Source organism: Papilio polytes, unplaced genomic scaffold (genome assembly GCF_000836215.1).
Source record: "Papilio polytes unplaced genomic scaffold, Ppol_1.0 DF823958.1, whole genome shotgun sequence".
In the NCBI taxonomy this organism is placed as follows: Eukaryota; Metazoa; Arthropoda; class Insecta; order Lepidoptera; family Papilionidae; genus Papilio; species Papilio polytes.
The window spans coordinates 459,547-475,316 of NW_013525246.1; the positions used below are offsets into that span (position 1 = coordinate 459,547).

General features: G+C 34.2%; 2 protein-coding genes across 2 annotated transcripts in view; both read left to right on the plus strand.

Annotated features, from left to right (window-relative positions):
• The first annotated feature begins 5,045 nt into the window (after positions 1-5,045).
• LOC106101670 lies at positions 5,046-6,703 on the plus strand. The gene is made up of 4 exons (XM_013280979.1): positions 5,046-5,061; positions 5,270-6,146; positions 6,515-6,615; positions 6,693-6,703. The coding sequence occupies exons 1-4, from the start codon at positions 5,046-5,048 to the stop codon at positions 6,701-6,703; spliced, it is 1,005 nt and encodes a 334-aa protein (XP_013136433.1).
• A 1,609-nt stretch (positions 6,704-8,312) lies between these two features.
• LOC106101671 (cubilin-like) overlaps positions 8,313-15,770 on the plus strand; it is a 19,485-nt gene continuing 12,027 nt past the window's right edge. The window contains exons 1-4 of the mRNA XM_013280980.1: positions 8,313-8,346; positions 8,759-8,944; positions 11,835-12,030; positions 12,233-12,287. Of these exons, the coding sequence (XP_013136434.1) occupies positions 8,313-8,346; positions 8,759-8,944; positions 11,835-12,030; positions 12,233-12,287 (471 nt within the window). The remainder of the gene's footprint in view (positions 8,347-8,758; positions 8,945-11,834; positions 12,031-12,232; positions 12,288-15,770) is intronic.

Consider the following 15,770-nt stretch of genomic DNA (forward strand, 5'->3'; position numbering starts at 1 on the left):
TACCCTTCATTGACGGAAGAGGAGACGCACGTAAAGAGGACATTTCCCCTTCCCATGCATCTCCTCCACCGTAAAATCCACTTTTCCTTTTCATTCTTTCCTCTTAAGAAAACGGTGGAAAGGGAAAGGGGCTAAAATTATGCCTCCGGCACCACACTCATCAGACGAAACGCGGAATTGCATCCACTTCACGCCTGTATTCTGTGTGGTCGTGGTATTGCACCGGGCGAGCCGACCCATACGTGCGAAGATGTTAAAGCGGGCTCTACCACTATTAAATGTCATTTAAACTATACCGAAATGTACTAAAATGAAGTAGTAAAAAACTTATATGTAATCCCTTATTATGCAACATTAAAAACAATAATACATAGCATGAAGAAAAGATAGCTAGTTGTTTTTTTTTCCTAAACAATAAGAAAAAAAACCGTTTAGACTTACATATGTGCGTAAAAACAGACTAGCTTGTATATTCCATGCGTGTAATTACTAACTGCGCTACGTACAATAATGTACAGTCAGCATGATTATGTGTTCATTTAACAATTCACAGGAACGTACGTTTTTTGTTTAAAAAATTATGCGCGTGTCTGTACCTATGCTACATCAGAAATAGATGGTATTGACTGATAAATGCGTTAGTACTCTGAAACCAGAGACCTATAGTTTGTAAAGTTTTGTAAATGCAGTCATACTTATGTAGCTGATTGTACATTTGTAGTAAAGAATAGCGCCTTTATAAAGCATTTTGCAAGAAATTCTGTTCACAAATATTCAATTTTAAAATACCTTATTTAAAACCCAAACTTTTCTTAAAATCTAATCCAATATTTACAATAGCCTATTGTAAGATAACGAGATGTAAATATTCAAGATTATAAAAGTTGATCGCTTAAGTACTTCGACTTTTAGCAAGAAAATACACAATTATTCGGTCGGAAAAAGCTCGGCGGCAGCTTTTTTTGTCTTTAACATTCTTATAATCTGGATAAGTTATTTGCTTGCGTGTTTCTTTTGTTCAATCTCTTTAAGGATAATACGTTCTTATAGAGATATTTTATGCTTGTTTGATTTTTATTTAGAAAACCTTTTTAGTTTTATCTGCGAAAAAAAGTCAATGCGTATTTTAAGTAAGACCAGCAGTTGCTTGCGACTTCGTCCAGGTGGAATTAAAAAAAATAGCCTTACTTACTGATAACTTAGTTTTTAAATAGTGAAAGAATTAAATAATGATAGAGGAAGAAATAGTCCCAGTACTTTTGAGTTCTTTCAATATATACAAAAATACAAATCTTTGCTCTTTATAACATTAGTTCAATGCTGACATTGCCGCTTATTAACTGAAGTGTAACTTGATGTTAATGTATGGATGAATCTTAATTATCTGCATAATTCAATAGACAGCTATGACGTAAACAAACTGCGCATAATCTATATCTATACTATTATAATAAAGCGTAAACACACACTACTTTGTGGCGTAGGATGTCAGCAATCACAGCATTTTTGAATAACTCTTTTCTTAATAAAAAGCCCTACACTTACGACACGTTTTAAGCTATATGTTTTTACGCTATTAAATTTGTGGGATAAATAATTGGAACAAAACCTTAATGTGGGAAAGGGACCATAAAAACCATGTTGCCAGCGTTAAGGAAGCAAGATTGCCATGGTTTGTTATCATGTCATGTCATTTTGACATTAAAAAAAACACTTTATTAATCAAACCAGTTGCAGTTGCAATTGATAATTTGACACATGTTGACAATAAAATAAACCTTTCATAATTTTGTATACATGTAAAGAAAACATACTGATTTATATTATATTAAGTACTACAGAATGGTGTGTTTATATGGACTGAAAAATGTCGTTATTTAATATTGATTTTCATTCTTCATATGTTATCTTTATTGTAACTAATATTATATTTAGTAATCGTCGGAAAAGGGAAGGGCAACGCATCTGCGGATGTCTCTGGGCAGCGGTCGCATCGCCATTTTGGCGGATTCAGGTGGCCGCTTGCTCGTTTACCACCTTATGTAAAAAAAAATGCGAAAGTTTGTATAGATGTGTTTGTTAGAGTTGGTAGCCTAAACTGCTGAACGAATCTCGATTAAATTTGGTATAAACGTAGATATTTTTTCAAAAACACATAGGCTACTTTTTTTTTAATTCCAAGCGGACTGATTACAATTATGAATTATTTTTGTTCATTATAAATTTCATCAAATAATTCTATTTTAGTCGACATTTTATTTAATGTTATTTTGATTTATTTGCTTAAATATAATTCTCAGTTCGTTAATTAGTTAACATCTACAGCCTTGCTTAGAAATTAAATAGTTTATATTTAAAAGATTTTAGTCTACTAATTAGTCGTTTTAATAATACTTATTTTAGTTAGGAATGGAAATAAATATTTAAAACCAATCGATATTCGTTATTAACCACAAATTGTAATTATCTTTTAGTTGGTATAATTGTTATTGTAATTGTTAATCTCTTGTTTTTCAATGAAATTATTTCTATTTCTCTTCTTCTCGCATCATGTCGTAAAACTTTACGCAACTTAATGTTTAAAGAATTACATTAGTGACCTATTTGGATACATTTCTAAACTCCGAGGTCTATTCAAATTCAGAAACGTCCGTGTATTCGCGCCCTTATCTGAATAATTTATGAGTCAAATGGAATGGATCAATTTGTGTATCTGTTTTTATCTTAGACAGCTTTCAAGTAAACGATTTGTTTTGCAATATGTTTATCTTTAACATATTTTTTTATTTATAACTTGAAAAGAAATAAAAATACGCTCTATTATTTCTTGTTACTGACAAATTACAATATATGGTAGTTTAAATTTCATTATAGAAAATTTCTTTTTATTAGCTTCACTAGCTTTCGTCCGCGACTTCGTCCTCGTGGTATAAAAAAACTAATTACCATATTATTTTTCCAAGCTATGCCAATTTTCATTGAGGTCCTTTCAGCTCTTTAAGCTACAAATTCTAACAAACATCCACCCATCCGAACTCTCTCATTTATATTAGTTTTATTATAAGACGTTATTTTCTTGAAATTTATCTTAAAAATGATTCAAATGAGGTCTGACAAATCGCGCTATTCGCGGGGAAACAAACCATTATTATGATCAGACATTTTTCTTATAACGAGATCAATTCGTCTTTGTCGCTTTAAGTTTCACGAACCAGTAGCGTAATGGTGACCATTTGTAACCAGTCTTGTTAATTTTATCTTTTTGAAAAGATCTGTCAGGAGTACTTTCATAAAGGAATACTCTACTTTGTGATTTAGTATACTTTGCTAGATATTTCTAGACTAAAATGTGCTTAACGAGCCGATACTAATTTTTTCTGAAGTTTTATCAATATTTTTTGTAATTTATTAGGCCGGGTCACAAAATTTAAACAATCGGCGCACAGTTAGTTAAAATCTCGGCTTATACAGACATTTTAATCTGATATAATTGTCTATGTAAGCCGAGATTTTAGCCCACTGTGCCTCACTCCTTTGTAAGGGACCGCAGCATCATTTTTCTGCACTTTTTGCTATCATCATCCACCTTATTTTACTCCCGGTACGACAGGTTTTTGTCCTCCAAATAACTCTATCATACGTCATCTCAGTCATCACTCCCTTTTTGATCATGTCACGTTTCACGCAATTCATCCATCTCTTTCTAGGTCTACCTCTACCGGTGTACCCTTCTACATTCATAAATAACGTTCTCCTTGTAACATGCGATTCCTTTTACTCCTTACTTTTTTGTACACAACTTAAAAACGACCATTGCTTCATCTGCATTTTTTTATAATTCTAAATGATAATTTGTCCTTCACTATAATAAAGAAACGTTAATAGCACTTTATCCGTAATCACTATAAAGATAACGTAATCGAATAGAAATTGAAATTTGCATAAGAATTTCGCCAAAGTAAATATTAATGGAATTTAATTTAGCAAAGTTCTCTCAAAGAGGAAATTTTGCGAGCCGTGATCCGCAGTGCAGTTGCTCTGTACACTACGTGCCATAAGTATTAAGTACTGCTAAGAAATTTCTTTGCTCTGTGCTTTTTAATGCTTAAAAATAAAACTTTATTTTTAGAACAGAACATTAAGTCCTCTTTATATTTCAATCCTTATCCTGTAAGGTTAGGATGGGAAGGAAAGGAATTAACAGTGGAGACGTACAGGGAGGTGAAATATCCTCTTTCTGTGCGTCCAATCATCTGTCGATAAAGGAGTACGCATCTGTCTTTGCTAATGTCTATGGGCAGCATTCGCTTCGTTATTTTGTCGAATACAAGTGGCCGCTTGCTCATAAGAGTAAAAAAGAAATGTTACCAAATAAACATTGAGAAATACAATTCAATGATTTTTTTTGAAATTACTTGTTTTGTACTTTCAGCAGCGAATTCGATACTATATGTTTTTTAAGCGCGATTGCGATTTCACAAACTCAATTCTTGTTATTATAGAAAAGTATTATTAGAAACTATATTTTGGCCAACATCTTCCTTACTGAATTAAAAAAAAAATAGTCTACGTGTTCTTCCAGATAGTTCTATATCTGTGTCGAATTACATCGAGATCCGTTTAGCCGTTTTGTTATTATGTAATCAATACGTATTTTGGAAACTGAAGGAAGGCAAGACATTAATAATTGAACGCCTTATCAAATATTAAATTATCAATATCATAACTGTTATATTGCGAAGCGATTTTAATTTAGCGAAAACATCTTAAAGATTCTCTTGACGGCCCCTCGACGTGCAGAAGTGTTCAATCCAATAAACTCGATGGCTTTTATCTTGAAGATGTAAATATTAAACGTTAATTCAAAATCACTTTTAGCATTTACAATCACCCAGTCAATTCGAGATTTTTTACGTAAGAAAAACTTTTATAATCTGTGATTTGATTTCGGGAATTAATGTACCTTCAAGAAATTATGAATGTTGGATTTCTAGCCATGATAATACATGGCCCAAAAACGACCTCCTCTCACGAGATATTTCAAAATGAAACCAAAGAAATGTAAGTTCGTCGTATTTAGAAATAAACGTTAACGAGTTCCATTAGTCGCCGTCTTCTCTCGTCATTAGATCAGCTTTGTGTAATTATTCCTTATATTTAATGAAAAGAGTTGCCTTAACGAAGAAATCTTCTTTACAATATTTTTCTTACTACTCTACAAATCTTTTTGTATTTATTGTAGCTTACTGAGAATTTTTTATTGTTTCAGATTGCGCAGTACGTCTTCGAACTCTGAGATCAGGTCGCATACACTCCGGCCACCTGCCGCGCGCACACGGCTGCCGTCTGCTTATCCCCACGCCCTCATCCAAGAACTCTCTGCTCATAGAACTACATAAACTGAACGTGCCTTGCGCCTCCGGCTATCTTCGATTCTCACCAACATCACCTATCCTATGTGGAAAGCTAGAACAAATACCATACCCCAACAGAAGGTTCATCTACCTCTCGTCTTCTAAAAATTCAGAAATAGAACTCCACGGTCGACCCACGTTCGCCGCGATGTACCGCCTAGTAGACTACTGTCATGATGTTCTACTGACGGCCAGAAACGGCTCGTTCGAAGTCGAACCGACCACAAAACTGACCTGTTCCTACCATATACATTTACCTTATGGAAACAGAGTCGCGTTACGATTACAAATGGGCACAGATCCTGTTAACAGAAACAATGATTTGTCAAATATAATTCACGAAGATGTTCATGCTAAATGTACAGGTATGACATTAATTCTTGAAGATGGTGAATCGAAATGGAATCATTGCTCCAAACCTGGAGATCCATTACGCAGCGTACAAATAGTATCAGAGAGAAACTCTGTAAGGTTAAATATAAGTGTATTAGGTAAGAAAAATACGATGGCGATGTGGTTGAAAGTATGGTGGATGTATAAACCAGTAGAAGAAGTGATAGGACATTGTGATTACGGTTGGGTGTTGTCGGGGGACTTCTGTGTAACAGCGATGAGGGAGACGAAGAGAGCGTGGCGTCAGGCGGAGGTAGACTGCGTCAGATTGGGGGGACATTTGGCCAGCGTTCTTAATGAGCGACAGCAACAAATTATGGACCAATTACTTTTAAACGCGTAAGTTTTTGACACTTACTTGCTGTGTTGTCTTCTGAGATAAAGTTAACATAGTTCAAAAGCCTTGGTTTTGGTTCATTAATCGATTACCTTTTGTTTTAACCAGATAAATTGATTCCAGTTTATAATCTTGATACGATCGTCATTTGTTTTAGCTTTATCTAATCCACTGGGAAGAGAACTTGAATGTGTTGGTAAAAGTTTCTTTAAGCAGATAACCGCTTCCGCGCCGGTGTACCGCTACTGTAAAACTTTGAAATGCATTTAATATTTAACATGAAAGTTATTAATAAAGAACTGAAATTTCAAATGTTTTCGTAGACAACTTATTTACTATCTGGTACGTGATTATATTATGTTTCTTACAGACCCGGGAATGGAGTGGATGACGTATACTGGATAGGGGCCACGGATGCGGTACACGAAGGAGAATTCCGATGGTCTGACGGACTGCCCTTTTCTTATGCACGTAAGTGTATTTGCATAATATATATCTATAAAATTACGTTGTTCCATACGAGTTATAAAAAGTATTTTTTGTAATAGAAAGAGGCTAAGAAGTCACGTAGATAAATGTTCTCAAAATTCAAGGTTACATAATTATCGTAATTACTTCGTTAGTATGAAGATTTATTACGTTATCTAACTTTTTCTCATTCCATTAAGTCTATAGGCATGATTCAATTTTCATTTAAGAAATAACTTAGGTAAGCTCTTCGTCACCGCTTAGAAATAAGCCAAGTCTAGACTCCCTGGCGACTACAAGCGATACTGAATTAAATATTTACATATATAATTCTATTACAATCTAAAATAAATCCAATAACGTTAATGTAAGGTGTAAATTTACTTAATCACTTAAGACTTAAGTTGGAGTTAAGTTATCTGGAAGTAATTAATTGAGTCTCACAAATTGGTGCTACGAATTGGAACAATCAGGTTGCCTAATTAGCGGTCGCAAAGTCGATTGCATTTTAAAAAATCGAATAAGCATAAATTTGAAAATAAATTTTACTTCCATAATTAAATGAAGATTTAATGCGAAATAAAAAACTATAGCTTACTTTCACAAAATTTGAACCATATCATATATTTAATTCCTTCTCAACTGGTTAAGGCTTTTAATTAATTTCCTAAGAAAGAGGCACCACAGACTACAAACTTTTATCGGCCGATTTTTTATCGATATTTGCTTACATATATCGATATTTTGAAACAATTTAACGCAATCCCTAGTCGACATAAGCTTGCGGTTTGATTACGAGCGTAACTTGTTGAACTGAGCTCTTTGCGAAGTGTTGAATGAACTTTGAATATACGAAACATTTACTTAGTTGAAGTCACTTCGTGTGATGTACGTTACGTTAACTTTTAGTTAATTACAATGTACTATATAATACTTTCAATGTTTACAGTGACGAACTCTTTTATTCTATGTAAAATTAATCCTATCGTTACTAATTATAAGGTATATCTTTTACAGAAAAAATAATTTTTAAACAAGCAAAGCAATTGACTTTAAAACACTATTCTTCCTTTAAATCCTAACATAAAACCTTCGTTATTTTTTAGTTAAAACAAATGAAATCTGCGAATACACGCAGGCGATGTGAATTACTTGAAATATTCAACACAATTACACCCCCGAGACTCATTACATTGCTAACGTTCTCTCTAAAGAAACATTTTTTCATTCATAGTTTTGATTCTCAAATATGTTAATATCCCCACGGAACATAACGTATTTCGTTACCAAAAATTACTTTAAACAAAAGACAGTAATATCAAAAACATTTTACAACACAACATTTGTTACTACTATTTAAATTGTACCGTATTCTACTAAAAGTTCATACATTTAAGAAAGAGTTTCAGGAAACTAGTCGTAACACATTGACGGAGTGATTTTTTTCTATACAAAAAGCGATCAAGCTGCCACCTAAATCCGCCAAATTGGCGAAGCGACCGCTGCCCATAGACATCCGCAATTGCAAATGCGTTCCCTACCCTAAATCAACAGAGGAGGAGAGGCACATAAAGAGGATATTTCCCCTTCCTATGCATCTCCTCCACTGTCAAATCCACATTTTCATCCGATCCTTTCCTTAATAGAAAAAGGTGGCACGGGAAAGGGACTAAAATTGGGGATCCATAAGTCTTAGGACCATGAATCAATCAACTCCTGTTAATTCTACCCCTTGTAAAGGGTGAAGATAATAACTTGAAACCTTAACATATAAGCATTTAGCGAAAGTAACTTCAAAGCTCCGTTAGACATAACTTCCATTATGTTAATTAAATTTACAATATTCCGGACAACTTCCGGCTTTAATTAAATTATGAAATTCTGAAAGAGATTCATTAGGGAATATCATTAATTATAATTTCTACGAACAAGTAATGAATTGAAGGTTTTTAATGAAAATAGTCTGTCAGATACAAAATGGTATAAACATAAAAAAAATCTTATTAAAGTTCTATGGTCAGCTGTCAGAGGGTCACGACCAAAGTGCAAACACTAACTCGATAATTGAACATACAAAAAAAGAAAATCAATCTATGATAAGTAGCCTCAAGCCTACATTGATGGTAAATCCAAACGTTTTCTGCAGACTGGTTCCCCGGTTGGCGCAAGCACAGCAGTCAGCCAAACGACGATGGTACATCGGGTCAGGACTGCGTGGAGGCACGACGCGACTTCCCGCCGCGCCCTCCGGCTCCTCAACCCACCTACATGTGGAATGATCGCTCCTGTCACGAGCACAATTACTACGTCTGCGAAGTACCCTCCATTGAAGGTTTGGAAACTCCGTGAAGAGCACATCTTTGACTAAACTAACCCACAATTGTTTAGTCTCATACTACTCGATTTTGCAACTAAACAGTTGATTAGGCTGCGAAACAATCGACAATCGCACAACAGTTGTGCGACAGTTTAATCAAAGGTGTGCCTAAAAACCTTTAGGTTACTGTGTTGAACATTAACACACATAGTTTACGACCTCTTCTCGACAGCAATTGTCGGCTGTAACAAGGCAAGTGTTTAGTGACGTCACAAAGTCTTTTACGACCGCTCCTCCGTCCTGATTACTTGGCAACGGCATCCGGCCTAGTTACCGGTAAACAAACTCTTGGCAGCTCTTGGCAACTCTTGGCACACACTATCTGGTCAATCACTTGCCAAATAAAAGTTCTATTTAGTTAACTTAGCCTGGATTAAGGCTTGGCAATATAATGAAAACTATGTGAGAAATTCCCCACAATATCTCACTTCTTACTATCTTATCTTACTACTCGTAATATTATAAATGTGAAAGTTTAGATGGATGGATGTTTGTTAGAGTTTGTAGCCTAAACGACTGAACGGATCTTGATGAAATTTAGCATAGACGTCGAGGATAGTCTAGAAGAACACATAAGCTACTCATTTTTGTTTTTTCTTTAATTCCACGTGGACGGAGTCGTCTGCGGAAGGTAGATTACCATAAATTACAAAGTTGGTTCTCAAATTTCTTTTTATCCCAGGTAACATTTTTACTAGACATTTGTAATCCTTCATCGGCTTTGTATTGTAAGCTTGATATATTACTTATAAGATAAACGCAAAAGATACCTTACAACTTCAACACCTAACAAATGAAGGTAATTTGCAATCCCTTTGAAGTCGCGTTCTACAGGATTTGTTAACTATGTGAAGTTGCTAACAGCGTTATATTAAATCTTTCTAATTTAAATATCTACTAATATTAAAAAAAATGTTGCAGTTTAACTTAAAAATTTTGGATCTATTTTCAAATTATCAACTTACTGATGTGAAGGCATAATTTAGACTGAGTTCAATAGAACAGTTTTTTGCCTACACAGGCGGTTTTAATTGTAGTACAGTTAGTGCGTACCGATTTTTATTTTTATTTATCTAACTACAAACTAAATTGAAGCCAATAACATTTTCATACATCTAATAAAAGCATTATTTACACAAATAATAGAAAAAAATGCTTAAAATAAGTTGAATTTTTCGGATAAATCAGTGTGAAATAGTTTAAAACATTACTTACACAGGTGTTTCCAACTTATAAAAGAACTCTAGCCACACGCACCTAATAAAAGAGACAGTCTAGGGACGGAAAAACGGGAATATTTAACCTGCAAAATGAAATGTAGACTTTAACCCAATACGAAGAAAAGTTATTATTCTATGTTGGTAGACGGAGACATTAAATGGATAGTAGAATGTTTGAAAGCTGTGGTCTGGACACGTATGACCAAACGTGTTACATCACGGTTTGAACTTTAATATTGCATTATTTTGAGAAAACATTTTATAACATACTAGCTTTCGTCCGCGACTCCATCCGCGCACAATTAAGAAAAACAAATGCAAATGTATTTGTTTGCCCAGACTATCCTCTACATCTATGCCAAATTTCATCGAAATCTACAAACTCTAACAAACATCCAACCATCTATCTAAACTTTCGCATTTATAATATTAGTATGAAGTTTGATTTGATAAGAATATTGTAATAGAAATAATAAACGACAGCGTTTATGGAAACATTAGACGACGGAGACGGTTTTTAAAAGAAAGGATCACATCAAAATATGTTCTGGGAAAACTAAGCAAGTTCCATAGGTATAAAACATCTATCGCTTGTTCCTATCCAACAAATTCTGCAAAATTAACATCATCTTGTGGCATAAGCTTTAATATACAAGACTCCTCCAACTTTACCCTTGAACAAAGTACGTAACACTTCAAACTTAACCACATAATCACAGTAAAGTAGTGGACATGTTCATTACGCGAGGTAACATAAGGGGCACGAGTCAGCCCCTACACACTCGAGGCCATCCCCTACCCCTCTATAAACATTTAATGGCCGGCACCTCGGTCTGATTACGGCGAGCGCCACCTAGCGCTCGTAAACCATAATTACTTCAACCTCTTGGCTATTGGCATTGAACACGTTTGTCGTATAGATTATAACTTTTTTGTAATCTTCTACGCTATTTACAAATTGATCCAGTAAGAGAAATTACTTGAAATACATTGAATAATTCTTTGAGAGAAAAGTACTTCTTCCTTAACTTGGCTACTCATTTGCCGTTCACCTAATAATCAAAAACTTATCTCCTCTTCTAAAACTGATACTGTCTTGATTTAATTATCCTCTAAAATTAATCCTTTGATATATTAAAAACAAAATGTAAATACAAAAGTAACCATACATTAACATGTATGAAATGTAAAGGTATTCTCTCGTAGACAATCGTACCTCGGAGCCCGGTGTCAACAGAAGCGGTGCATTCCAACAGCCGCCATCTTGGATTCATGGCGTCTGTTGAAATGTGACAATGCTATGAATTCTTAAACACGATGTGAAATGTAAACCACGCGGCTGTTTATTCATGTCAGTTGAATATAAGATTGTTTTAGTGGTTGTTTTGTGTGTGTTTTACACCAAGTAATTCTCCAAATGTTGTAAAGTTATAACATAATAATTAAAGGATTGCATATATCTTACAAATTACACATATTTGCTTAGCTTTAAAGCGTGGAAGGTAAATTCTTAGCTAACCTGATTACAACCTTCTCCATCTATTGTCTAAAATTTGCAATATGTTTCCAAAATATTAAAAATCCGGCTTAAGAGGACCAAAAATTCACAAATTTTATGATTTTAGATCCCTACACTGCATCAAAGATCCAGTGCAACGAGACGATAGTCCTGACACATAGCCACCCGCACGCTATAGTGTCGAGCCCCGGCTTCCCTCGGCCGTACCCTGACGACGTGGATTGCGTGGCCGAAGTGCGCGCGCCCCCGGCGCACACGCTTCGTCTGCACTTCGAGGAACTGCTCACTGAACATGAGCCACAGTAAGTTATGGATACTACAAATATGCTCCTAAAATAGAATATTTTAAACATTTATCACGTAAGAATCTGTGAAATAAAAAAATGGAAAACACAGAGATGCTGAACACTGGTGGGAAATTAATTTGAAGGTTTGCTATTCGATGAATAAAAAGCAACACTTTTAAAATTTTAAATACAAAAAGCAAAAGTTTTAAAATTTCAGGTTTAAGCATCTGAAACCTCACATTAAAAATGATGTAACATTACGGTGGAATCTAGTAAGCGGAGTTCGTTTTTCAGCCGCTACAGGCGTTCCGGAGGTTTTTTCTTATCAGCACAAATCTCTCAGCTGCCGATTCAACTAAATTTATTGCTTGAAAAGTTCCCTCGCGTCGCATTCTGACCTAATCACAACTTATCTACTAGATTTGTTACCGACTTTGTCATGTCAGATTGGTACTTAAGTTATACAATGCTTAAACACAACTTACATAATATATTGCGTTACGCTCATATTTAGAACTTAAAATTTACTTATACAATCAAAGTTTAGTCTAATTTTCAACTATCAGATTTTAATGAGATCCTCGGTGAGGACGAATTCATATAATACGAAGTTTTATTTCATGACAATAATATTGTATATAAAAATCAAGTCATTGACCTGATTTTATATGATGTTATAGCACAACTCGGTTTAATGTATGATACTGACAAACAAAATCTTTAGATTTTATTTGGCTCGTAGTTAACCTCTAGGCAAAGCAATAAAAGGCCGAAAACAGCATACTTAGATTTAATTTCACGATAACAATACATTTGATTTCCATTAGTCTACATGTAAGTGAGATACTTAACTATGTTTATTTTAATTACAATTTTTTTTTCTTACTAACTTGTAGATTCTAAATGTTTTCTGAGTATCTTTCTGTCAAACTCTAGAAGGAAGATTCTTTCTTTTGTTTTACTATGTAAAATCTACTTAGCTGTTATTAACGACTTGAGTGTTTGTTTAATTTCGTTAAAAAACCCATTCATACAGTCCATCCATCTCTTTCTAGGTCTACCTCTCTCTTACACACTTATAATCGGTAATAGTAAATATCGATGATTTCTAGCACAGTGGCGCCACTGTTTCGTGCCGTAAATAGACAACTTTTTAATTAAACGACAAGCCGTGTACTAAATGCGTTGTTTGATTTAAAAATCCTTAATGCTCACAGCTTGTAAGCGGATTACAAGTTTAAAGCTGATGACGTTGTAAATTGCTTTTCTCTACAGACATATTGTCTATTGTCGTTACATTTAGTATTGCCAGATTAGAATTATTTAAGGTAATAATCAATTTATCACACGATTTAAGATTTAATATTATGAGTCTACATAAGTTTTATTGGACTTTCGTTGTATCTATTCATAACATTGCATTTTGTATTTTGATTATATCACAATTTTTACAACATATTTGATCTTAAAATATTGCGTAAGAGAACAAAGGATAATTGTAAATGGATTTATACTCTATTTAATGTTGTTTAAGTTCTAAAATCCAATGTCTTTAGCTCAATGGTGGCGTTAGTTGGAACAATACAGGGCAGTGCTTGAGTAAACAATAGCAACCAGGGATGGCTGCCAATCGATGTCCGACTACGTGCGATGTCCGTTGCAAGCTACGCTAAAAATTACACACTGCTTGCTCTTTCAATTCTAAAGTAATTTTGTGAAATATTGATACGTAAGCTTTACGAAAAATTAGTAAAAAGCATCCTTTTTATATCGTTTTATTTGATAAATCGACGGCCAGAAAAGTGTTTTAATTAATCTTTGCTTTTTGTTTTTTTTATTGGTTTTAATGATTACAAGTTATGAAAACTAATTTATGATAAAAGTTATGTTATATTAAGATTTCAAAATAATCTTACTGTCTTATTAATATTATAAAATGCGAAAGTTTATGGGAGAATCTCTAACATTTGTAGCCTAAACGGATCTTGATGAAATTTGGCACAGATGTAGAACATAGAAGAACACATACGCTACTTCCTTTTGTAATGTTTAAGTCTACACGGACCGTATTACCGGCGAAAGCCAGTTAAGAATAATAATGTTATATTCTGTCTACAAGTGTTAATCTATGATAAAATAGCAGTTCATAAATGTTAATTTAACGAGACAGTCTGCAGTTAGTTTCCCTAGAGTATAATAACTCTGTATAGATAAGTTGGGAGGCGACGAGTCGTGTCCTGAATTATTAATGGTCGTAGACAATAGAGTATATCGTTGCTTGGTTTGTATTTGATATCTAATGCTTATATGATGGTATCAATTGCTTTTGAAAGCACCCTAAAAAAATAAATCATTTTACGTAAATACGAAATACTAGCTTTCGCTAACGACTCCGTCCACATAGAATTAAAAAAAAAACTAAAACAAAAGTAAGTAGCCTATGTGTACCGGACTATGCTCTACATCTATGCCAAATTTCATCAAAATCCGTTCAGCAGTTTAGGCTACAATCTCTAACGAACATCTATCCATCCATCTAAACTTATACATATATAATACGAGCTGTTGCCCGCGACTTCGTTCGCGTGGTATTAGAAAACATACGAACTATATAAATTACAAAAAGCTACGTATCCCTCGGGAACCGGATATTTCTCGGGGATGAAGCTTATCCCACGTGTACTCCAGACTTTGTTTTATATCTGTGCCAAATTTCAATACGATATGTTGATCCGTTGCAGAATGATCGAGTAAACATTAAAAAATTAAATTAATGAATCCCACGGGAACCGTAACTACTGTCGGGATAAAAAGTAGCCTATGTGTTCTTCCAGATTATGCTCTAACCTGTGCCAAATTTCATGGAGATCCGTTCAGCCGTTTAGGCTACAAACGCTTACAAACATCCATCCATCCATAAACTTTTGCATTTATAATATTAGTAAGATTAGTAAGATAAGTTGACTATTAAGGGGTTTTAGATTTCCCTTGTCTGTAACTCTACTTCGATAGTTTGATTTCTTAAACCATTTCTAACTTAGGAGTTAACTTAAGTGGTCTCAGTGTCTTAACACCGTTTAGCTGCTTTGTAAAGTAATCTTTAGGGACACGAACCACTTAGCCGTCTCGATGATGTCTGAACGAAATGAACTGTTACTAGAAACGTTCTCATATGTGTTGTACTTTGTTTTGAACAAACTTAAGTTGAGGGTGACGACCCGCAAAGAAAACCAAATATTAGTATTATTTTTACTGTTAAATATCATATTTCATTATGAACTAATGAATTAAAAAATATTAAACATCGACCTGTTTTTTGTGACACAAGAATTAAGATGTAGGTATTCCAAATCAATCTTATCTTACTTCTTACTAATAGATGGATGGATGGCTGTTTGTTAGAGTTTGTAGCCTAAACGGCTGAACGGATCCCGATGAAATTTGGTATAGATGTACAGGATAGTCTGGAAGAACACATAGGCCACTCACTTTTGTTTTGTTTTATTCCACGCGGACGGAGTCACGGCCGAAAGCAAGTCAAATATAATCTAAAAATAAATATAAAACGTTTCTAATTTCAATTACTAATTTTGATTTAAGAATAACACATTATATAAAACCGTTAACACAGCTTTATGTTACAATTTATGATTAATTCCAAGGTATTGGCTTTATAAATTTGCATCGATGTCGCGATAAAATGCAATACCGTTCCAGCCGGATATTGTTTACCGGATCGGACGCGATATCCGTCG

Coding starts and splice junctions, on each gene's coding strand:
- LOC106101670 (XM_013280979.1), top strand. Junction 6,147..6,514: donor GACCAATTACTTTTAAACGC/GTAAGTTTTTGA, acceptor TGTTTCTTACAG/ACCCGGGAATGGAGTGGATG.